The sequence below is a fragment of the Falco cherrug genome, chromosome Z (genome assembly GCF_023634085.1).
Source record: "Falco cherrug isolate bFalChe1 chromosome Z, bFalChe1.pri, whole genome shotgun sequence".
Lineage (NCBI taxonomy): Eukaryota > Metazoa > Chordata > Aves > Falconiformes > Falconidae > Falco > Falco cherrug.
This window is the reverse complement of record NC_073720.1, coordinates 77,521,214-77,546,226: the sequence shown is the minus strand read 5'-3', so window position 1 is coordinate 77,546,226 and position 25,013 is coordinate 77,521,214. Positions and strand designations below refer to the sequence as shown.

The following is a 25,013-nucleotide window of genomic DNA, read 5'->3' as shown; positions in this document are numbered from 1 at the left end:
AATAGATTTGTTTTTGTCTTCTTCCAATTCCCCTTTGCCTGTGATGAAACAATTTTCATCTTGATTCACCAAGCTGCTCACTTTTACTCTCCCTTTTTTCTTTCCCCAACCCAAACAAGCAGCTGTGTGTAGCTTTGCAGCTCGCCCGGGGTTAAGCCTCAGCACTATGGTATCCTGCCTTGTTTTCGTCCATATCAGTGATGAGGTGCACTCCAACCCTTTCATTCCTTGTCTTTAGTGTGTGAGTCCCTCAGGGAATGGCTGAGAACGTGGCACTGAAATTAATCCATGGGTTTTGTAACAGGAGACGGTAGTAATCGGGACAAAAGGACACAAGGAGCCGTTAACTGGCAGCACCCCACCTGGAAGAGACATCTCCACAAAGCAGAACACATTTGCTTTGCCCAAAGGGAACTGCCGTATTGTCTCTCTCTGAAACACTCCTTTTTTTTATTATTCTGGAGAGACCTTAACTTTACTCTTGGGAATGTGGGTCTTTCTCTTCATTCCGAACAGCTTTAATCTGTCAGAGAGGGTTCCAGAGGAGAAGCAGTTTATAAAACCAAGATGCTACACCAAAGCTGGGGTGTGTGTGTCCCCCTTTATTTGCTTGTGGCGCGTTATCCCCGCCGTAACACAGCAAACCCTGCATCTCTGAGGGCCTCCCCCCCCCCCCCAGCCTGCTCCAAAGCGGAGCGGCCCCGGTGCCCGGGGCAGGGCAGTCTCGGGCCGGGCGGAGGGGCCGCACGGCGCTGAGGGGCCGCGGAGCATGCTGGGAAGCGTAGTCTCCCCAGCGCGGCGAGCCGGGCGGCCACCTTGTGCGCGGCGGCAGACCCGGCGGCGCCCGTCCCGCGCCGCTGCCCGCCGGCTGGAGGAGGCAGCAGCCTTCCCGACGGGAGCGCGCGCTGGTTCCCGTCTCTGTCGGGACGGGCCGTGGCAACGAGACGGCAGCGGAGGCCCTCCCGCCATGGCGGCGCCCACCCGCCCAGCTCCGCCCCCACCTCCCTCCCGTCATGCACTGCGCGCTTCCGCCTGCTCCGGTGAAGCGCTGCGCGGTGATTGGCCGCTGGGCCGCCCCGCCCGGATGCGGGCGCAGTGGCAGCGAGAGCTGAACGGCAGCGGCCGGCTCGGCCAGCACTGCCCTCTGGTGGCTGCTCCCCTCGCCTCCGGTTGCCGTCCCGCCCGGGTGGCCTCTCGCCGGTGCTCTGGCGGCAGGGCCCTGGGGAGCCCGAGAGGACCCCGGCCCGCAGCAGAGCTGGGCGCTGTCGTCGTGAGCGCAGCGCTCTGAGCCGCCTCTTCCCGGCGCTGCCTCCCAGGCGCAGGCTGCAGGAGGAGGCGGCCGCTGCAGCGTCCTCTGGGGTCCCGGTCGCTGCCCTGCGGAGGAGGCTGTGGCGGGGCCGTTACCGCTGCTTTTGCAGAGCAGCTGCCCGCTCTCGCTCCCAGGCGTTAGCGAGGAGCCCCTGAAAGAGGCCAGCGCCTTGTGCCGTCAGCCTGCGGCGTCCGGGCTTACTTGCCCGGTGATTTTATTGCTGGGTGTGCAGCACCGGAGCTGCAGCAACGGTGCTTTCAGTTTCTGTGGGTCTGCTCGGAGTGGAGGAGTGTGGGCACTGGCTACGCTTTCTCCTATGAGGAAATTCTCCCGTACTATGAATTACGTGAAACAATTGGAACAGGTAGGCATAATCTACGAATGCGTGTGTGCAATCTAACTGCTTCAGCGTTTCTCAGAGCCTCTCTAGAATAACCGTTACTGCAAAATCTGTAGGTCATGTTGCATGTGTTTTGGGGGACAGAATTCTGAAAATGCAGTGGGAAGTTGGGCGGCCATCGCTTCTTCCTCTAGTGAAGACTCTGCACAGTGTACGTGCTATGTAGTCCAGCATAACCGTGCTATTAAAGGCGTGAAAGCATGTCATCACTCTGAGCTGTAAGCATGTTTTTTTTTTTTTTTTTAAATTCTAGGTGGGTTTGCAAAGGTAAAACTTGTACAATGCTTCTGTGATGAACAAGTTGCGATAAAGGTCATGGACAAGCTTGCTCTAGGAGTAAGCTGGGAGATACTTAAAGGTTGGTAGAATCTTTTGTTGTTCCTGTGGCAGCAATGCACAGATGTGGCAGGTCAAAGTGCTGCTTGCTTGTCCTCTTGGCTATTGATGAATGCTGTAGACTTGAAAGAATTTCAACAGAATACCACAAATCTTGTGCCCTTTTATAGAGAGGGTGACGCTTGCTGGCTGTGAAATTGAGAAAGCTAAAGATTATGACAGGAATTCAAAGATAACGCTGATGAGAATACTAGCTATTTTATGTCTGCCCCTCTGGTTTCACTGATTGATGTGCCAGAATTGTAGGGGAGTAATGGCGGAGCTGTTGCTGGATTGAATTTGAGCAGTTGAGCTGTATGCTCTCAGCTGCATGCTGTGAAGCTGTGTGTTGCGCTATAGTCTGTTTACTGTGAAGTACAGGCTGTCTAGAGTTGGCCGTTTCATAGCTTGCTGTTGTGGTCTTTTACGATGACTTGCCTCATGTTAAACTAGAAGTTGATGCCATGAAAAGCTTAAGTCACCAGCCTGTTTGCCGGTTGTATCATGTGATAGAGACATCCAAGGGAATATTTGTGATCTCAGAGGTAAGAAATGGTGTTTCTACCATGGTGAAGGTTCCTGGGTTTAGCTGTAGTGGTAGATGATAACAATTAAATGAAACCATTCTTAAAATTTATCTCAATGATGAGTATGTTCAAGATACTTTAGTTTAGAAATGAAGCTGGTAATATGTTCTATGCTTTCTATTCTTCTAAAACCCACTCCTCACTGTTTTACAGTGAGTGGGATAACTCTAACTCCTACCTTGGGCTTCAGTTGTTTTAAAATAGCACAAGCAGGACCCCAGAACTCCTGTGTGTTTGTCACCTCCTTGGCAATTTGTATTGCCTGTGATGTTAGCATGATGCATCTGTTGCAACGTGTCAGGCAAGAGTCTGACTTCTCAGCTTGTTTGGTGTGCTGCAGTGCTGACCCAGGGCATGCTTGGGCACTACTGCAATAAAGCAGAGGGAGTGGAATAGTATCCTCTAGTTGCTGTCCAGAGCTGCTGTCGTTTAGATTTCATTGCTGTATTCTAAATACAGTCTTTTTTTCCCCTGTCTTCATGCAGTACTGTCCTGGCAGAGAGCTGTTTGATTACATAGTCTCTGAGGACCATCTTTCAGAAGAGGAAGCTTGTGTGTTTTTTTGGCAGATTGTTTCAGCCAGCAGTTGCTTATGTTCACAGTCAGGGATATGCCCACAGAGATCCCAAACCAGTAAGTGTGACTAGGAGTCAGAGTTGCATAAATAATAATGAACAGCTACTCTTATTTCTTTAGAAGCCAGAGTAAGTCATACCTTCTCCATTCACTTGTGCTTAGAGCTCTTTATCTAACAAAGGTCTTCTGGAAGAGCGTTATTTCTATGTTCTATTGTATTCCTCAGCTGAGCTGGATGTGGCTATAATGGAGGAAGGAGCTTCCTCTGAAAGAGAAACAGAACAACATGCTCCAGCTGGGAGTGGAGCAGAGACATGGATCTGACTTTAAATGTTGCTTAGGTGTTTTTGCTATCCCCTTTATTCCAGCTTGTACCTGGAGAGAGTCTTTATGGTGCCACCTTGTTGTGCAAACCATTCTGTTTTCATCCCCAAAGGAAGAAGTGACACTGAAGGCTTAAACAAGCGATGGCTAGACAGAGGGTGTAGGGGGGAGATACATGCTACAGGACCCAGGCTGGGGCTTTGCTGTCATTGCAGAATTTAAGTGTAGGTTTAGGGAGTGAAAGACTTGAGTGCACTTCTGCTTGAAGGGGTTAGGAATTAGCATTTTTAGAGATGCTGACATCTCTGAGAAAAGCAAATTCTTAGTGCACAAGCGTTTTCCTAGGCAGCTCATGAAACCTTTGTCTCCAAAGGACTCCCTGCGTTGTATGTAGCATTGTATGTACCTCGTGGAAGGAGTTGGCTTGTAGCTGGAGAGCTGGCAGATTCCTAGGATCATGTAAGAACTTGGGTGGGAAGTGACTTCTAGAGGCTTCTGCTTGAACCTCCTGCTAAAGCTTCCTGGGGCTTTACCCAGTCACATCTTTGAACTATCCCAAGGATGAGGCAGTGCAACCTGTTCTGCTCTTCACTGTCCTTATAAGGAGAAGGACTTTTCCTGATTTCCCAGCTGAGTGTTGCTTGAATGTCTGTTGTCTGTGATTATCCCACTGTGCGCTGCTGTGAAGAGATTAATTCAGTCTTCCTCCCCTCCTTGTAGATATTAAAAGGCTGCCACGAGGTCTCCACTGAAGCTTTCTCATCTAACGGCTGAACATCTTTCCCTCAGCCTCTTCTCATTGAGCAAGTGCTCCAGCATCCTGAGCAGATGGGTAGCCATCCACTGAGCTTACTTCAGTTTCTTTCCTGTACTAGGGGACAGAAACTAGCTGTGCTGAGCACAGAACTAGAATAACTTTCCCTAGTCTCCCAGCTGTGCTCTTTCTCATACAGGCCTTGATACTGCTGGCCACCTCTTCTGCCAGAGCAAACTGCTGCCTCTTTTTCAGCTTGCTGTCTATCAACCCTCTGCCCCTCCCAGGCCCCTCTCAGCAGACAGGAACTAGTATTCCCCATCTGGAATATGGGGTGTACTCATTCGCAACCAAGCAAACTCCCGAGGAGAGCTTTAGGTAGATTCCAGCTGCTAATGACAAGAAGAAGTAAGGGGAAAGAAAGCATAGTTTCTTGGACACTTAGGTTATAGAAGCATTCATTACCACTTTCTGTTTTACCAGGAAAATCTGCTGGTTGGTGAGGAACATAATTTGAAGCTGGTAGACTTTGGACTTCATGTAAAACCAAAGGTAAGAGTATTGGTTGCTTTCCAGAGCAGAGCTAAATCAGCTGCTGCACACACATACGAAGTGCATGTTTGACTTGAGTGCAATGCAGAGACTTGCCCACAGACCCTAAATTCAGGGTGTTTGCATCCAAGCTGTCATCTGGTTGCTAATTACTTTGTAAGGCCTTAAATGCATGAGAGAGCAGTTAACTGCATGTAATGACCAGACTGTTGGATCGTTTACTTCTCTTACACTTCATCTTTTACCAAAATCTAAGGCAGAGATAATCCTATATGTGTATCACCTGCTGCCACATATAAAGGCTTGTAATACAAAGCTTATGCTGGTGCACATTTCTTCAAAAAAGACTTGTATGTATGTGTATATTGTGGATAGAATCAAATAGTTTATTCCTGTTCCATTTATAAATCCTCTGGTTCTGTATGCTTGTACTGAGTTCTTTCCTGTTTTTAAAATTAGTTCCTGGGAGCCCTTTCTATTTTTCAGCTTAACATGCTAGGTGGGTGCTGTTAATAAACAAGCTAATGGGAAAGAGGTCTTACTGATCCAAAGACAGCTACTTGTCCTCAGATCACTTTATTTGACTCGTGTTAGAAAGAACATCTTGCAGGCAATCAAGACTATTAGTCATCTTGATGGTATAATGTCATCTTACTCTGATCTCAGAACAAAGCCTGGGAAAAGTACTAACGTGGTTTTAATAAGGAAGCATTTCTAGTGGTTCTTCACAAAGTTATTGCATTAAATATTTGCATAAATAACCAGCTAGCCGCCTGCCAGCAGTTCTTGGATCACTTCTTTCCATCTCTCTGTGGTCGCAAAGGCAAGTATTCTTATTGGAGGAGGTGCTGTGGGAAAGACTGCTAGGATAATGGATGAATGAGCAACTTGGGATCTGAACATTTAGAGGATACTCATGACCTCACACAATTTTTGCCTAGCGAAGCCCTGTATTACACCAAAGCAAAATATAAGGTGAATGTATAAGCACGGCAGAGCAAGATGAATCCTCTGAGGCCTTTAATATGCCAAAGGAGCCTTAAGCTGTGTTAAAGCTAATGCTTCTGTGTGATCAATTTTCTGTGTTATTCTAGGGTGGCCTTGAATATCTCCTGAACACGTGCTGTGGAAGCCCAGTTTATGCAGCACCAGAGCTGATTCGAGGCAAAGCATTTGTTAGCTCAGAGGTAAGTAGCACAGTTGTGGCTTAGGGGTTTTCCCCCCACCCCATGTATTTAAAGGGGGTGAGGTTCAGATGGGCTGACTTGATTTCACTCTTGAATACTGCTGGGTAACATTGCTTCAGGTAGTTCTCAGAAGCTGTGTGACTAGCCTCAACAGTCACAGCCTGGAACAACACGTCATGCTCTTGGCCACAAACCATGCAGCTGGGTAGTTTGTCTCTGGCTAATCCTTTGCTGTCTCGATGTGTTGCTCCATGTTTTACTGCCCTACAAAACAGTAACTTCAACTCCTTCCTTCTACTGCACATTCTTTCAAGCAGTGATTTGTTCTGTTAATCATCCAGCTCTTGTTGCAAGTCTTTGTGTGGTCTCAGTATCTTGTATGCTTTACCAGTCCTGTCTTCAGCTTGAAATTCATGTATGAAAACTTGCATTGCTGGGTCCAGGGCTGCAGCTCTCCCCTCCATGTGGCTGCAATGGTCTCAACTGAGTGACACAAATGGCCCTTCGGGGCATCCCTGTTCAGGGTGCGGGTGGTGAGGGTCACGCACACTGGAGTTTAGTGTGCCAAAGGAATATGGACTGTCCTTGAGTAAACCAAAAGTTTTTGATTCACATGATGCTCCTGCCCTTGTTTTCAGACCCAGCTGCCAAACGACAAGTACATAAAAATGCCAGGTTGTCTCCTTTGACCTTTTTTTACCCCATCTTCTTTTCTGCTTTTTTAGAATCATCTCTAGGAGATTGATCAGATTGACCTCCATACGTCTCCCTTGCAGATTGCACAGATCACTTCCTGTGTTGCAGTTTGTGGCTGTTGCCCCTTGTTCTGTCACTAGGCACCACTGAAAAGAGCCGGGCTCCATCCTCTTGACATTTGCCCTTAAGGTATTTGTAGACATTGATAAGAGCCTCTCTCAGTCTTCTCTCCCAGCTAATTATTCCCAGTTTTTACACCTCCGTTCCCTATATTTTGTCTCTGAAAGTGGGCTCAAAGGGCTTCTCCACAGCAAGGCACATGCCCCGACACTCCTGTGCTGGATTTTTGTAGTTACTTGGCTCAGGGTAAATACTTGTCTCACTCTAGTGGGTAACTCTTTTTAAGGAGTCACTGCCCGTAGCTCTAGCCTAGGCAGATACTGCTGCTAAACAGACATCACTGAGAAACCTTGCTGTGCTTAGGTGAGTGGTGGTCCCACTGAAAGCCCAGAGTTTTGTTACTGGTTTCTCAGGTGTCACTGATCTCTATAGGTGCTCTGGCTGCTCTAGTTTTTAGTGATTGCAGACAGTCAGGGCAAGCACATCACAGAACCGTTTCTCAGCAAAGGGTGGAAAAATGCAAATTTCCTGGCATATTTTTCTGGCTTTCATTATATATTTCACATCTAGTTATTTTTTGCTTCATTATCTTTATATGGTTTTATCTATTGTCATTGTTCTAAGGTGAAATCAGGATGTTTTATTTTGCTTTGTAGAGCTGATGGGTGAAGGTAGATTGTGTTCTGGCTCAGGCTCACCAGCAGCAAGGCCCCTCCTGCCCACTCTCAGATTTATTTGTATGATGAGTTTCTGGGTGCAGGACATCTTTGTCCAACTGTTTTTCTTCGCAAGGACTGTTGGTGACACTGGGAAAGCCCAGCCTGTGTGGCTTTCCTGCTGTGGAGTGGGCACAAAACAGCAAGCAAGGGGATGCTCTTGTTAATATTGTTTATCCGCATCTTGCTACTCAGAGAGACTTGTATCTCTGTTAGTGCTGTGTGGTACCAGGCAGAAAGCATTTTTGGCCAGCTTTTTTAACACAGGTTAAGAAAAAAAGTATGGTTGAAGAACAAAATGGGTGATGCCTGCCATACAGCCAGTCTGTATTGGGTAAGGAGGAGTCCCCAGCTGCAAGTATCTATGCAGTCCTTGAGCAGCAAGAACTGAAGGACCTGTGCTGCAGGTACGCTGCTGAGGCTTCAGCACCAGAACTAGAGCCTGTCTCCATGAGGATATGCTCGTGATTCCCCTGTGGTATGCAGATACCTGGCATGGCTTCCCCCATCTGCCTTGGGGAGGTATCTGGCAGAAGGGGCTTTGGGGTCCCTGTAGACTTTTTTCATGCACCAGCTAGTTGTCCAAAAGAATTTCTTCCTGGGCAGACCCCGGGAATGGATTTTGCAGAGCTCGCTGCAGCAGAACAAATCCTACTGTGCACCCATAGATCAACAGAGAGGTGGCTTTGGGAAATCTGTGGCAATAAGGAGTCCTGCCATCGGGTTGGTGGCACCTGTGTGTAAAGTACATGGGCTGTGTCTCTGGGTGGGTTGCTCATTCTTCAACTGCTCTGCACCCCACTCCGTCCCAGGAGTCCTGAAAAGTGCTTGTGCCTTTTATTATAACTGTGTAAGGCAAGAATCAGGAAGAAGCCATGGATTTAGAGGAAAAATGAGAGGCTGGCACATCCCTTCAGGGGTTGCAGGTGAAAATACCAGCTGTCAACTCAAACCCCAAACCAAAATGGCCTGTAGGTGCCTTTTGGAGCAGGCTTTTATGAGGGTTGAGTGTGCAGAGACCTCAGTGACTTTCATCTTCTTACCAATTTCTCTGAGCAATATTCATCTCTCCAAAACATGCCAGAATTAACCTTTTTCAGGAGGTACAATCAGAAAACACTTTTTGCTTGAAAATACTGGTTGCTCGCAAGGGAATAAACCCATTGATTCAACCCTGCTTTTACATTATCTTTAGCACGTGCCACATACTCCATCTGGCTAAGCGGACCACAGTGTTCTAAGGATAAAAATTACATGTAATATGAGATAAAGTATCAGGCAAAATACTGGTGGGATGAATTCTTAATGATAGTTCTAAAGGCCTGTGGCAGGGCTTGGCAGAAAAGAAACACTGCTCATGCTGGCTTGTCACCAGGGGGACAGATGCATGATGAAAGACACTCACAGGGGTAGGAAAAAAAGGAGTCTTTATTAGGAAATTTCATCTGCCCTTTCTAGCAAAAAAATCTGCCAAATGCTATCAAGTAATTTACAGGATCTAAGCTGACCTCAGTGGTCTTAATTATTTATCAACTTTACATGGAAATGGTTTCCCTTTGTTTTGTAGTAAACACCCTCAGTAACCCTCAAACCCCAGCAGCTGCTGGTGTACGGAAACCAGAGCGTGATGCTGACCTAAACCACCAAGCGCCCTGAGCATCACAGGCTGCAGCTGGGAGCAGACTGAGATTCATCTCACTGGTGATCCTTCTCTGGCATCCTGGCTTGTTCTGGGACAGCTCTAAGGGCCAGTCACAAATGTGGTAAGAAAGTAAAATTTTCTGAAAGGAAAAGACAGTTCAGATTCAGGCTGTGATTCCAGCCTAACATTTGGCCAAATGAGGTAGGCTGCTCTGTCTGTGTTATCCAACCACTAAATGTAGTTGGAGTTTAAGTTGCCTATCAAAATGGCTTGTAAATACACACGCTTTATGCTTATCAGAGCTTTCAGTGGCCAAATCTGATAAAAGGAAATCTTGTCTGGAGTTAGAAAACCCCTTGAGTAATCCTGAATAATAAGTGATAGTGACATATGGAATTATTGCTTCATTTTTAGCAGAAGTAACTCTGTAGGTTATCTCCTTGCAGAGGTATTAAAATCAGTCAAGCACAGTCTGGGTGGTGTTTTAAAACAAACTGTAGGCACAAGCACTCTGTGCGTTTTGTGTGTATGTTAGGGAGGGAGCAGCCAAGGCCACCTGTATCTTGGAAAGTTCTAATAAAAGTAACTAGTATCTAAATTACTGTGTTGTGGCTGCAGCCCTCTGAGGTCCCCTGGGCAGATGTATGGGGCTGGAGCAGAGTAGGTGTTCCCTCTACTTTTTCTCAGCTGCGTACTCAAGCCTGAAGAGTGGGCTGTATCCTAAGCCCAGGGAGGGAGGGAGCATGGGAGAAAGGCTGCAGTGAGCACTGGCCAACTTCCTCTGACCTGGGAGGAGTTAGGTCAGCACACCCCCATGTCTCACTTGTTTATCAAGAGTATTTTTTCTCTGAGCTGGCTGCCTATTTCCTGACCTGGATGTACCACATGCATCCCAGCAGAGCCTTGCTCACAGCTCAGCTGTGGGGCATTGCTGCTGCAGAAATAGAACGGATGCACTCCAGCAGCTTAAATACAACATCAAGTAGCTGCCAATGCTGTGCCCAGCAGGTTTGTGGCAACCATTGCTGTAAGGAACATTTGCTGCATCTGCTGAGCATTTATGGAGGTAACTGTGCACTAGGAAATCTTTTTCTTCCCCCTGAGCTGGACCAGTATGATAGCAGTGGGGAAGGGTACTGCAGACCTAGCTAGCACCATGCTTTACTGGTGGAACTGCTACACGGACCCTTCTCTTCTGGGGCTCCAGCAGTGTTTGGAGTAGCTGGTCTGTTGGGATTGTTCGGTATTATTTCGTCATCTAGGCAAGCGCTACAGGCCAGGAATCAGGGGCTTTTCTGCAGCAAAGGCTCCTTTCCAGTCGTGTCCTTCTGAGCGGCAGCAAAAGACAAGTAAGGGTTTGTGCCACAGGACAGTGCAGAAGTGCAGCCCTTCTTTGCAAACGTTTGCTGCTGTGGTGAAGAATGTTTAAATGAGTGTGGAAAGAACACCTTGGCAGTGCTGCAAGGGGAGCTGAAGAGTGAGGAGAGACAGGGGGAGAGAGGTTCTTTTTCTTTCTTTTTAGAAGCATTTTCCATGAAGGCTGGGGTTTTTTCCAGACAAGTTTTCTGGGCACTTCCACAACAGGACTGCATTCAGCCTTCACTGTTCCCTGAGGAGGCAGAAGACAAGGTCGTTTTCATCAGCTCTGCAGATTTTGTGATCCTTTTGCTCTCTGTGAAATAGTAGCCTGAATATAATGACAGGGGAAAAAATAAATATCATAACCCTTCTCCCCTTTCCAAGCTAAGCCCTTGCCAAAGCAGTAAAAAACTTTATAAACAATAGCCATCCATGACATAAGCCAGTCCATGAGTAGCCTGCCAAAATTCACCTCAAGAAAATAGGTCCAAAAATAGATACTATCCTGTAAAAAGCCCCACAGCCTTAAAGATAGTCTTCCCATTGTGCTAATTGCTTTCACATCTTGCTCTGAAATAAGAGTGCACACAACCATGGAGGGGCCACTAATAACTCGCTTCAGCTATGCACAAAAGCATGTGCATAGCATCAATTATGCAAGCCGTCTATTTCTACTCGGCAGATCTCAGATACTCAATTTCAAGTTTGTGTTTGAATTGCACAGAAATAATGAGGCTGGTTGTAGTGTTAACAAACAGCATGTGGTTAAATGCTTTCCCAGGTAGGGCATTTCAAGGCAAATATAAACTGTTTTCATTTCTCTTCTGCCCCCTCCATCAGTTGTTGGACCGCAGTGCTGTCAGCTCTGAAGAGTTTTTGCCTGGCCTTCTCCTTGAAAAGAAGTCAGCCCCTGTGGTGGTTGGCAGGTTGCAGCTTTGGTAAATCAAGGGCCTATCTCACCAGCAAGCTGGGATATACAAAGGAGAAGTAGCTGGGAATGGTTTCATAAGGCCTTTCCTGTATGCCAAGGAGGTGACCCCAAAATGTGACCTTGTGTGCACTTGGTTGGAAGAACAAAACTCCCGTGAGGCTCCTGGCAGGTCCAGGGAACCAGAGATGTGGTGTGGTGCTCTTCATCCTCTGCTCTGGGCATGCATTCATCTTTGTTCATGCTGATGTCTAGACCTTTTATATGACTATGAATCAGTGGGTGTGCATAGGACTGTCTCCTACTTGCTTGTACGCCTCTTTGTGTGTAGAGTTGGTTGAACTTTATGGTGTGAGCAACCCCTCTGCTTGTTGGATGCGATTTAAAGTATGACTGTCCCACAGCCTTGGACTTTGTGGTGAGGCCAACACAGAAAGCAAAATCCAGGACCCCACCCACAAGCCCATGGTGTATTGAAGTGGCTACAGGGAGACTTTCTCCAGAGTCACTGGGTTTTATTTCCTATAGTTCCTTGGGCACTGCTTAGAACATCACCAGCAAATTATTAAGTTTTCTGAGATCGCGATTGCTGTGATTACATCAGTTATCTGTGTCTTAACCTTGTGGATGGGCAGAGCAGCCTGCTCTGAGCATCTGTGATTTTGAGGTTGTGACTCATTATGAGAGCTCAAGGAGGGATTTATTCATGCCATGTTTATTGTTTGGAAAGCTCAACCAAACGCTACTATTGTTAGCTTGAATAATTCATCTACTAGTCTACTTTTTGATCTCTTTATTGGTTTCTCTCTTCATTAAGACCTTCAAGTTTGGAGGTGAGGATTATCTTCATCTAGAGCCAATTTTCCATGCCTGGTATCTTTGGAAACCAAAACTTCAGGGGCAGATTTTCAGTAGGTCTGGCCTTGCTGAAGGACTGAGGGTGTTTTTGAGAGAGTCAGCATTCATCTGCCCTTGATGGTCGGTTAGATGTCAAAGTCTGGGTATCGCTCTGTGCATCTTTTATGGGACATGGAAGAAATGCACTTTCCTTTGCACAATTTGCCTAATGCTAAAACCAGCACTTAAGATAGTTCAGATAATGGCCTCTGGAGAGACCTGTTTCTTCCTACTGACTATAAAGAAAAATTACTTAGATTGCAATGTCTAAACTTTGGTGAGGTAGCTCCCATTCAGTGTGTCCTCATGGGCCAACCTGGGGCAGCTGGGCTTCTCTCACATGTCGCATGTAGCTCCTGAGCTCCAGGGCAATTTTGTGTGGGGACAGAGAGGTATGTCAGTGTCAAATTGCATTTGCGTCCCCACACAGGAGGTCTCGCAGGTTTGACTACATCTTTTTCCCAGTGCCTTTGAGAAATTTGGTGAAATGTTGCCCTGTAGACAACAGCCTCTCCCTCAGTTCTCAGGCAGGGCTGGAGGTGGGACGTGCTTGCTCCATCAGGATGAGGGTATGAGAGGGGTGGGAATGGACACCCCTGCCATTGCACCAGGGAAATGAGGGTGTGGGCAGGACAGGGAAGAAGTTTTGCTTTGCCTCCCCTTGCCGCAGCCTGCCCTTGTCCTCTTGCAGTTGTTCAAACATATCCCCTCAGTTTGTAGATAGAAAAGTCAGGGTGGGGAAGGAGATGTGAACTTTGGCAGAAAATGCAGGTTCTGGGAAAACAATCACTAACCCCCTCAACAATGTTTAAAAAAACCCCACAAATGCACATGAAATACATACATAAGGAATTATTCACTTAGGTAACTGTCACTGATTTGTGCAGAATATTTGGACTGTTGCTCACCGCTGTTTCAGGGCAACAGGATACATAAAGCGCGCTTCCACCTCAGAGAAAGACAAGGTTTCACAATAAGCATTTTTCACAGTTTCTGTGTGAAAAGCTCCTGTGTCAGAACAGAGCACAGGACAGCACTGCACGTACTGATGTGCTGACAGCGCGAGATGGTTTCTCCAGCCTTCACCAGCACGTGCAGACAGTCTTGGCTGCACTGCAGCACTAACTGTAGGCTGATTCTTCCTTACCTTATGCTATATTTACTCCAGTACAGGCTCATGTACATCACAGAGGTAATCCCACCTTAAACCAGAGCAAGGGAGAGGAGATGGGTCCTTCTGGGGCAACCTGTTAATGGACTGCGTTTTTGTAGCTATTTAAGGATATCAAGAGAGTGACTCAAACGAGTTGGAATTAATGGCAAATTGGAATTTGGCATTGCCTCTTATTTATTCATGGATATTTACCCTGCTGGAGCTCTGCCTGCAGAGCACAGATCAGTGCCAGCAGACTGGGGAGCTGGCTTTTCTAACCAACCAGCAGGACGGTGGCACTTTCAGGTGCTGCACAGGGCTCTGGAGGAGCCAGCACAAATTCCTGAGCTTCTCTAAATGACAAAGGTTTTTGAGGGGTTGTTGATGGAGAAGGGGAGAGGCCCAGATGATCTCCAGTGGCTGTCCCTCTCCAAAGCTGGCTCTTTCTCCTTACCAGCGTGCCCAGCCTCCTCTTCCTCTCCTCTAGGTTTGGTCTGCAGCCCTCCTCCTGCAAGTCCCAACCTCTGCTGTGGCAGCAAGGGGTCAGAGCCATCTTTTTCCATCAGCTACACGAAGAGATCAAAGCAGCCCAAGCCTCACCTTGAGAGTCCTTGGCCGTCGGTGTTTCACGGCCAACTCGTCGTTTTCACCAGAATGTGGGAAACCCAGTAAAACCCTAGAAAGTCTCATGTGTTTCCCAGTCAGATGGAGCCTGCTGCAGGACCATGCCCGTGGCTGCAGCTCTGTGTGCAGCTGGTCCCTAGGAGCCAGCCTTGCTTTCATAAATAGATAAAATCTTGAAGCCTGTTTGACTCCCTGAAGTAGCCCTAGGCCAGATGGCAGCATGCACTGCCTGTGAGCATCCTGGCGCTTCAAGTGTGACAGCATGGGATGCACCACACACAGTTCAATTTTTTTTGAAGCCTCTAGGAATTAATGTGACTTTTGAAAATTATTCTGGTACTGAATAGACAGTTGATCCCTTTCAGGAAGGTACAGTGTTTATAGGAGAGACAGCAATATTCAAAAGTGGCATAAAACCGCGACTGAGTGATGTTACGGGTTCATGTAGACTTATGGTGGATGCTATAAAAGATCTGGATCTGGGTGTTTTCAGAAGGGCAGCTTATGATCCAGTGTAATGCTATATTAATAGATAGCAAGAATGTAGAGCTGTGACAGAAAGATTGACACTTTTTGGCGGTAGATTTTGTACTTAGGCATCTTGGTGTATTTGCTGTCATGGAGTTGTAGTCACAATTAAGGAACCGAGCTTCATTACTTGAATGAATGGAGGTGATGTGAATAGTCTGCTTCATTCAGTGTGGTACCCAGAGCATGAGGGATTTGGGGACCATTTACTGCATGCAGTTGATAACTTCTTGCTTGAGTGTCACTCAGCTTGTGAGTGTGACTGCTTTACCCATGCCAATTCTCCTCATCTTTGTAGCTTTTAGGTATGTCACAAGCCCTTCACTCGAAAAGCCACCCCAGACTTTGCTGGGACCAAAGGGTCATACATTCTGCTTAATGTAGTAGATACTTCAAAAAATGCATGGTTACCTACCACAATAAGTGGTGTCCGTTGTTGTGTAGTGATTAATCTAAACAAAATTAGCTCCAGCCAGGGAGTAAGAGTAGTGTAGATGGATGCTGGGAGCATGCAAGGACCAGAGAGCAAGGCTGGTCCAAGGGTGTGTGTGTTGCCTTGCTTTAATTGAAATTATTTTATCTGGTTTAGCTATAAAAAAGCAACTTGTGTACTGAACTTTTTATTGCAGTTTGACTAAGTTGATTCTTCACCCAGCTAAAGCAGGACACATGTTTAAAGGAAAATCAAAGTGTGCCAGACTTTGTAACACAAAGCAGTTGGAGTTATTTTTTATGTCAGATCTTTGCCAGTTGAGGCATGGCTTTCTCATGGGGGCAGCTCTGGGTGTGCATGTGCACCGAGAGGAGGAGCAGTGGGGCAGGGTGTCACTGCACTCAGGACAGGCTGTAGAACACACTGGTACAATCTCAGCCTGCAGCTGCAATAGCTGGGAAAATGGAAGGGAACTGAAGATGACTCTAAGACAGATGGATCAGCCTGGATGAGCCATCCACGTAGCTCACAGTTAATCTAAAGTGGTAAAATGAAGCAAATGAAAAGGTTTCCTCTGGATGAAGTGGGACACAGAGATCCTCACAACAGACCTGATGGGGTGTTTTAAAAAAATTGGAGAGAAACCCCCTTGGGTTAGCCGGAGCAGCTGTGCTAGCCCCCACTGGCACTATGCGGCTCCTCCTGTTTCAATGCCTTTTCTCAAGCTAAAGCCTGAAATAACTGGGGAAGGGCCCTCTTCCAGGAAGTAGTCCCGATGACACCGGGTGCCCCTGAATACTGCCCTGGTGCTGTGTGAGGCTGTGCTGCAGTGGGGCTCCTGGGGGCACTGCACGTCTCCTCATCTGGGGTGCAAGCACTCCCAGCCTGCTGCACTCTCCTGCCCCAGCAAGGCCTCCGCTTGCCCAGGAGCACCAGTGCTGGCACTAGGCTATGTAGTGAGGGCACTGGTTTGCCCACAGGTGGCACCTGGTTGCCCAGGGGCTGTAGCGGGTTGCCTGCTGATGGCACCAGGGTTGTCCAGGGATGGGATCAAGTTGCCCAGCAAAGGCACTAGGTTGCAGAGTTTGTGCTGAGTTGTGCAGGGGTAGTGGCCCCGGGTTGCCCACTGAGGGCACCAAGTTCATGGGATCATAGAATATCTCAGACTGGAAGGGACCCATAAGCACCATCAAGTCCAACTCCCTGCTCCTTGCAGGACTACCTAAAACTAAATCAAATGACCATTCAAATGACCATGACTAAATCCAAAAAGACCATTGTTCAGCTGCTCAACACCTATCCAACCTGGTTGCCCCGGGGCTGCACAAAGTTGCCTAGTGAGGGAAGTAGGTTGTCCAGGGCAGGAACTAGGATGTCAGTGTGAGGGTATTTTGTTGCCCAGGGGTGGCTCCGTCTAGTTGCTGCATCAGGTTGTTGTAATGGCTGCAGGATGTTGCCTAGGAAGAACCTGGTCACTGAGCAACCTGTGCCCGTGGCAGTGCTCCCCTGGTCCTGTGTCACCAACTGCACTGGGGATGCTGCAATGCCTGGCGGTGCTGCCACCGAGCCTGACTGCACAGTGGTGAGTAGACACCCCTGCACGCCGGGCACCCCCAAAACCCTGGAGCACACCCTACACCCAGGCAGGTAAGGGTGAGCACGTACTTTAACAGGGAGGGGAGGACTAAAAAAGCCAGTATTTCTTCTAATTCCCCCCCAATATCTCTTATATCATCCAAATGTACCCAAATGAGGTGATCAGTGGCTCCACAAGTGTGTCTGTGTGCAGGGGTGGTAAGAAGTAAGCGTCACCCTGGGATGGTTTATCCCGAGGGGGATGCAGGGGCATTTATTTCAGCTGGAAATGTAGGGAAAAGTAACTCCAGTCCATTCCCAAGGTTTTTACCTCTCTTTCTGAAATGTGCCTGCCAATATCTGAAAGGGAGCAATTTATTGGCAGGGGTGGGAGCCAGGGAAGTCATCTCCCATTCTCTGAATGCTGTTGCTCAAGTATAAATAGGGAGCTAGGGAAAGTGCAGTCATTTATCCCTGGCAGGGACAAAAGGGCTGAAGTGACTGGTTTGTGGAACCAGCACGCACAGTGGTTTTTGTTGGACCTAATCACAGATATTTCATCCTCAGTTCTTCCAAACTGGCTTAGAGGGTCATGTCTGTGAAAGTCTTTTTGCTACATTTGCTGCCTATCCGGTGCCCACAGCTGTGCTGCTTTCAAGTCAGGTACTGGGGCAGCCCATGCCAGCATGGCCAAACTTGGGCAAGGCTTGGAACTACAGTCCTGAAAGTTCATTTCCTAGTGGCAGGCTGTGCACTCTCCCCTCTGACTCATCCCTATTTTTGTCCAACTTGCCCTAGCTAAAGGACCTGTTACTCTCCTGCATTTGCTGTTTATTTAATAGCTGCATTTTGAGACCCTGGCATTCAAGACGGTTACCGTTGGTGTACAGTCACAGCAGCTCACAGGCAGAGCTGCCTCTCTCTGTGTGTCTCCCATCTATTGCCTGTTAAGCTTTCCAGTAGGAAAGCCTGAGTCCTTGATCCTACCCTTGTGCAGAAAGAGGCATTCTTCATGGCAGAGGTGACTAAAATGAAGGCATCTGTCTTTCCCAAGGTTTTTTATGATTTTAAAAACAAGCCAGTCTCTCTCAGCTCACCTGCACGTGCAAAGTGATCAGGTTAACCCAGGAGGAACAATTACACCTCTAGTCAAGGGACTGCTTCTGTGGATGCTTTGTTCTAGAATAGAAGTGAGTTTATTTCATGCAAACATCCCATTTTTAAAGGCATAATGTTGATTTCATACTGTAACAAATAGGATTTAGCACATGCTTTGTGTCAAACCCCACTCCCATCCAGGGATCTTGTAGTATGCCAGTGTCCTCATCTTCCATTGGGGCTTTGAGCCAGGCTGGGAGCAGTGGGGATAGGTCGGTGTTAGAGGAAGGACTCATCTGTGCAACATGGCAGGTGGTGACAACAGCCATGGAGACTTATTCTGCCAGTGGGTGACACCTGTAACCACACAAGAACTTCATACTGTGTACAACATGCTCTCCTGAACATTCATCCTCAGACTAGGTGTGCTGGGTACCTTTGGTGGCATTCTGCATTATATTTCTGGTAATAGTTGACGAATTACCTCAATCTGAAAAGAGCAATAGCACCCACAGTGTTGCCTGCCGTTACTGGTAGCAAAACTTCCCTGTGTGGCCATTCCTCCTAGGGTTACTGCAAGGTTGGGGTTTACGAGCTGTTCTGAAAAGACATTGTGGGGTATCTCGTTTCCAAGCACATTAATTTTACATCAGGTGAGCCAAAGACATTTTTCTTCTTTTGCAAGTCAAGATGTGGCTGTTCTTTTTAGGTTGACATAGGTGGGGATTTTTCGAATTGGGATATAGTCCTGCAAAGCTCAGCTCACCTGCAGACTCCTCACTCAAGCATTTAATGCAAGTGAAGATAGAAATGATGAGGATGAAGTCGCTTGCCCACAAATCATGCTGGGTAGGTAGCAGCTGTGTGCCCAGAGCTATTTGGGCTGATAATGGAACTTTTAAAGAGGAAATTTCATCTGAAGTACTTTAAGATCAGCAAGTATGCTAGCCAAAAGAAACAAATGGACAGCAGAGAATTATCAACTCAAGTTTGACTGGACTGGCAGATATAAGGAAAAGGAAGGCATAATATCTGTTGTTCTCCTTAGCAGCCATATTTGTTTCTCTCTGCGTTTCAAGACCTGATGCTAGATACTAACCACAAAGTCAAAATCTTCTCTATACAAATGCTTGGGCTGCTGTCAGAAGGGATTTGTTTTCAAGAGGTTTAGGCCTGGACAGGTATTGTGTGGGTGCTGTGTGCATCACTGCTTGTATTATAAGTTGCATGTGTTGCTGTAAGATGTAACACAACTGCAGCAGCTCAGTGACATTGTCTCCTATCTCCTCTGTGCAGGACACATACCTGAATAGCAGCGCTCAGGAATAGAGCTGGTTGGCTCTCCCTTGACAGCAATGTACACTCATCAAAGATCAAGCCCTACCAGGTTCCTACCTGCCATCAGCACCATGGCTTCAAGGTGTAAGAACTGTTTTCCTTACAATCCCTTGCCTCAGAGCTTCAGCCTCCTCTGGATGTCCCACACCTACTATCAAGCAGCTGCCATCAACCCAGCTTTGGCTCCCTTTTCCAAAAGCTCCCAGGGGTTAGCTCCCAGCAAAGTGCTGCTTTTGATTTCTGACAGAGCAGCCCTCTTCACCCGGTACACCCCCGATGACTGGTACAGCTCCAACCTGACCAACAACAAAGATTTGGAGACTTCCTGGCACAGTGCAGAGCATCTGAGAGTTGAAACCTCCCACATGATTCAGAATAAATATCAGCAAACAAAGAAAACCCAAGCAAAAAGCACCAGAAACCTGGGAGAACGTGTCAATGATTTTGGAAGTCAGAACTGTGCCATGAGCTGGATGAAATGACTGGGGAGAGCAACACACTCACAGACATGAAGAACCAACTGGAGAGAGCCCTGGCTGTGCTGGAGGCCCCTCTCCAGGTAGCACCCTGTCCGGTGGGCTGCAGGCTGTAGCCTCCTGCTGAGACATCTGCAGCCTTTCAAACATCTAATGAAGTTCCATTACAGCTCCGTGACAATTATAAAGTTTTTGTTAAGAGACCATGAGTTAAGTTAGCAGTAAGCAAATCCCTTGCCATCTGCTGCATCCCCTGTCAGCACATGCTAAGCACATCAGAACAGTATTTGCTTAACCAAGTATTTTTATAAGTGGTATATCCAAAATCCTGGTTTGGGAGACAAAAGCCCATGTCTTACTGTGAGGCTCTGGCAAGGTCAGCATCCAGCCTGACACAGGTCCCTGCATTCAGCTGTGGTGGCACCACAGACACGTGTGCTCCTTCATGTGGATTTAATGCTGATGTTGCAGCTCAGCTGCTCCTTGTCAGCTAAACCTGGGTCCTGTGCTGTCACCTCTGTGCCCACCTGTAATTTCTTTTCTTACATTACTGGACATGGGGAGCATCCCTGTAGGGAACACTGCCCCAGTAGCCAGCAGTGATGACAAGTTCCCAACAGGTCACTTGGAAGTGCTTGCATCACCGGGAGAAGAGGATGGGCATCAACCTAGTCCATGATAACATGGAGAAACAGCTCTTCACAGTAGGTTTGGCAACACATATCATGTGTTACCTAAACCTCCACAGACGGATTTTGCAGCCCTGTTCCCTCACTGATTCCTTAGTGCTGGTGAGGTGCTGAACTCTTCCAGCCCAGAAAACCTGCTGGACCAGGGGATGGCGTTCCCCACACAGCAGCATGCCCACATGGTGTGGGTAAGACTTGCCCTTATAGAGGAAGGAATAGCTGAAAACCAGCTGTGTGTTTGTGTAGCATATCAGGGTCCTCTGTCCCTCTTCAAGGAGTTTGTGAGACATTGTCCTGCCTTTCAGAGTCCTGCCAGAACAGGTTCTATATGTATCTATGTCACAGGCACGTATCTGTATCACATACATTTATCTCTATCTATGTATTGCACACGTATGCACATACAGATATGGAGAAAGCAGCGCATGCCCGACAGCTTGTCTGGTTTTCCCCACTCTATGCGTTGGTCTAATAAAAGATATTACATCTACCCCCAGCTTTGCTTTGCTCAGAGCAGTGTGGCCACAGTAGGACCGCAGCTATGTGTGCTTAGAATCACAGAATCGTTCAGGTTGGAAAAGACCTTTAAGATCATCAAGTCCAACCATTAACCCAGCGTTGCTAAGCCCACCACTAAACCACGTCCCTAAACGCCACATCTACACATCTTCTAAGTACCTCCAGGGATGGTGACTCAACCACTTCTCTGGGCAGTCTGCTCCAATGCTTGACAGCTCTTTCCATGAAGAAATTTTTCCTTATATCCAATCTGAACCTCCCCTGCCACAACTTCAGCCCGTTTCCTCTTGTCCTGTTGCTTGTTACTTGGGAGAAGAGACCAACCCCCAGCTGCCTACAGCCCCTGTCAGGTAGTCAAAGAGAATGAGAAGGTGCCCCCCGAGCCTCCTTTTCTCCAGGCTTAACACCCCCAGTTCCCTCAGCCACATGTCACAGGACTTGTTCTCTAGACCCTTCGGCAGTGTATTTTATAGAAATCATAAAAATATGCACTCCTGCCTGTCTTTATATAGTCTGCTTTAAATTATGAAGAAGAAGTGAACATGATGAGAGTTGGCACAAGATATGGGATCCTAATGCACAGTACAGCAAAATACAATCACTGCAAGGGCATCATGAAACTGGGAAGAAAATTAAAGCCCCTAGGGCTGTGAAGCCACTGCTCCATTAGGGTTTTTTTCTTCTGAGTCAGGCCATAAAATAATTAAAAGATTGAATTTAAAAGTAATGAGATTTTAGGAAAATAATCAGACCTCATATCACCATAATGGCATTTTGGATTTTAAGTGTTTGGGACACATTTAGGCTGTGCTTTTCAGCTGGCACGTGCAGACAGGATGGCTTAAAAATTACTAGTTTCGGAGCACTAAGCACCTCCCTCCAGTAGCTGCAGCTTCACAAATTCAATAGATGTGTGCTGCAGTCAAGTGAGCTGAGAGCAACACATGCCTTCCTCCTGTGGAGCTGAATGTTTCTTAGAAATGACTGGGGATTTTCACCAAAGTCAAGTCCATCTCCTCTTGTCCAGTATGGGTGGGATTTCTCATGGGGAAGAAAACATTTTGGGAGTAAAAAGGGCAGGTGGTAGTTGGAGATGGGGATGTGTAGCACCGCTGGTCCAGGGAACAACTACACCTCTTCATATCAGGTAAGGATCTGTCCCTGTCTCCCTGTAGTGGAACTAAGCAGCACTTGACATTGATGTTAAGCTGAAAAACCACTTGGCCACCCACCCCGAAAGTGAATCAGAGGCCACAGCCACAGCACCTTCTTATCCCCTCCCAGTCACTGCAGGCAGGCTCAGCTACACAAGCGGGTGTGCTGGGGTTGGGGGGCACTTTCTCCACTCCCTGCCTGTCTCCTTTGGCAAGACAGACAGGCAGGTGCATTCTTGCTGTGTGCAAGGTTGGAGAGACCCAAGGGGATGAGTGTGACCAGGAGGACTGAGCACAGACACTGGTGGGATCGTGCTTTGCCTTTCCCCAGGAAGTGGACGTCATTGGGTCCAGCCAGGAGAGGATGCAGTGGTGCCTGGATAGGGTGGCAGCCCAGCTCATGTAAGGAGGAGCTCCTTCTCTCATGCTGCAGGGCTGATGTGTGTTGGCAGCTGTAACGGGAACCCCCAGCTGACCCCCTACCTCTACCTGCATGCTGCAGGTGTAAAACCTGTGTAGGGTCCCTGAGAAGTGGGCAGTGATGCTCCTGGCAGCACTTGGCTGCCCATGGGGAAGTGGAATGGGGAGGAAAAAGTTCCCCCCCCCCGTACATCCCCACCCCTGGCTGTTGTTTGTGTGTTGAGGGTCCAACAGAGCAGCCCAGCATGAGCTGGAGAGCAACCTGGCCCACAGGCAGATGGCCCACTGCATCGTCAAGTGCCATCACCCAAGGAACACCTCTGATGGCATTGGCTACGGCCAAGGGGTGGAGCAGGTTGAATGCATGCCAGGCAGCATGCAAGTGCCGAGCTGTCCCTGGGATGCATGGTGCATCTCCCTGGCAAGGAGCTGGTTTTCCCCAGCTCACTGTAGAGGCATATGTCTCTGCACGGCACATCCATCCCACCTGGAGACACTCACCTTGGAGTGGCCATTTCTCACCATAAAGAAAGAACAACCCCCTGCTATCAGCTGGATACTGAATGTCCAGCAGGTGCAAGCAGCTCCCACCTAATGAAACATTCTATCTGGGTTCAGAGATCAGCCTGAAAACAAATTCAGTCCAGCACCTCTGCACAGCTCATTAAGTTAATGCCCATTTCGAAAGATGTGTCAGTGCTTGGCTGAGTGCTCTTCATTGACGTAAAGTTGTCAGGGGGGGTTCACCCCTGTGTAGAGATGACCTGGCAGGGAGCTGAAATGACATAGAAGATAAACAAATAGAGAGCATGGTTCTGGGATAGAGTTCAGCTGCTTTTGGGTGCCAGGAATTCGGCTTTGGCTCTGCAGTAAATGAGCGGTGACCTAAACCAGCACTCGCAGAGGTATGCCCTAAGTGGCAAAGGGCTGTGGGAATAAATCTGCTGCTCACACAGGTGCATGCAGTTGATGGAGGGGTGTAGATTGTTTCAATTTTTCTAATGTTTTAATAATTATTCACAGTAGAACTCAGACATATTTAGACAGGCAGATGAATTGCAAATGATTGGTGCTATAATTCAGAGACAGGTAAAGTGTTCCAAGAATCAGTGTGTTTTAAATGACTTACGTGGTATTTAAGTCTCTTGTTGACCTTGTTCTGGACTGCTGCACAGGCATGAACTTCAGCTTGAATGCACAGCCAGGGAATCAAGCGTTATCTAATGCTCACTCAGTTTAGTATGAAACTGAGGTAAATTATAAGCAAAACCAATTGACTACAATCTGCGCGCTGTTGTGAAGCTGGGAATCACTTGGCATTTAAGTGCCTCAAATGTAAACATGAGGTCTGATTGAAACACCTGGGTTTTGGGGACAATGGTTTGTTTGTCTGAGCTTTCACAAGTATCACTGTTGTCTTCATGACCATGTTATCATTTGGTAAGTATTAATGAACAAAGGGTATCCAGAGGTTTCACTTTCATGCATCTTCTGGCAGTTCAGAAATGCTGTCTGCCCTGTGGAAAGTCTCTGCTGGGGGGCATGCCACGGGGGTCACAGGCTTGCTTCTCCTCGAAGGACATGCTTTCAGCCTCAGTGCTTTGTGCTTGCTGCATGATTATCCTTGCGTTTCCTGCATTGCTCTGCCAAGCAGAGGGAGTGCAGACCGTTGATGGACCCTGGCTTGCAGCGGTGGGTCTTATGGAAAGCTTTCCTGAAAAGTGCTTGACACAGCAGTGATTAACTGAGCAGAGATGGGCTTGCAGCACCTTATATAGATTTTACTTCAAAAACAGGTTCATCAAGTGGCAACTTGAATTATTACTTAATTGCTTTGATTATGAGCAACATAACAGCTGTAACAGAATTACAGCCTTTTCAAGGAAGTGAGCCATCTTGGAGAACAGGAAGAACATCAAGTACAGCTGCTACACTGTCAGAAAGGAAGTAGCATGCATGCAAAAATACTGCTGGATAGTCAGCAAGCCACCAGAGCTCAAAGAAGCTCTCTCAGGGGTCTCTAAAGCATGGATACAGTCACACAACATTGTGCTCAGCCACCTCCTTGGGCCATAACGAGCAGTTTTAGGGGGTGTCCCTAGCTGTGACTAGCAGAGGTGGACTGGTCAAACAAGAAAATCTCACATGTGACATTAAAATAAAATGGTCTGTAGAAGAATCACCCTCATTCCAAATGTCTTTGTAGGGCAAGACCTTTCTCTTCCTTTTGGCCTCCATTCAACAGCTTTCTGTGTTGCAGCAGGTCTTTACAGTCCTTAGGAATTGGTAGAAAATTCACCCCTTGTCTCCCAGAGTGAAGGTCTGGCTCTGCACAATCCCTCCTTCCCTTCTTTAGCTGTGTCATCATTTGAGTTGGCTGCAGATTGCAGGCTGTTCCCCAGCTGTGCAATGCTCTTGCTTTCATGGAAGGTGCCAATTCCTCAGTCCATGGCACAATAAAAAGGGCATTTCCCTCCTGCTCCCAAGTCCTTTTGAGGACCAGTGAATATCAGCTACAGATGCTAACCTGCCAGTCTGGGCGTGATGAGAAGCATCCTAGAGCCAGTATCCTGTCCCCTGGGTT

General features: G+C 47.6%; 2 protein-coding genes across 4 annotated transcripts; both read left to right on the top strand.

Moving 5' to 3' along the window:
- Positions 1-1,110: 1,110 nt before the first annotated feature.
- Positions 1,111-20,826, top strand: LOC114014922 (maternal embryonic leucine zipper kinase-like). Of its 3 annotated transcripts, none has more exons than XM_027800300.2 (6): positions 1,125-1,673; positions 1,963-2,068; positions 2,514-2,629; positions 4,809-4,877; positions 5,972-6,064; positions 18,543-18,677. In XM_027800300.2, exons 3-6 carry the CDS (start codon positions 2,549-2,551, stop codon positions 18,624-18,626), a joined length of 327 nt encoding a protein of 108 aa, XP_027656101.1. In that variant the 5' UTR covers positions 1,125-1,673; positions 1,963-2,068; positions 2,514-2,548; the 3' UTR covers positions 18,627-18,677. The 3 variants fall into 3 exon arrangements, 2 of the variants coding, with proteins under 2 accessions (XP_027656101.1, XP_055555091.1); XM_055699116.1 differs by lacking the exon at positions 18,543-18,677 and adding an exon at positions 6,841-6,949 and having other exon boundaries at positions 1,128-1,673; XR_008730233.1 differs by lacking the exons at positions 1,963-2,068; positions 2,514-2,629 and adding an exon at positions 19,130-20,826 and having other exon boundaries at positions 1,111-1,673; positions 18,543-18,682.
- On the top strand, positions 18,644-24,611 carry LOC102048934 (tektin-3-like). Its single transcript, XM_027800295.2, is given in 6 exon segments — positions 18,644-18,682; positions 19,147-19,609; positions 19,612-19,730; positions 20,268-20,351; positions 22,341-22,408; positions 22,652-24,611. Coding segments are annotated over 6 exon segments (1,146 nt in total). The 3' UTR covers positions 23,025-24,611.
- The last annotated feature ends 402 nt before the right edge of the window (positions 24,612-25,013 follow it).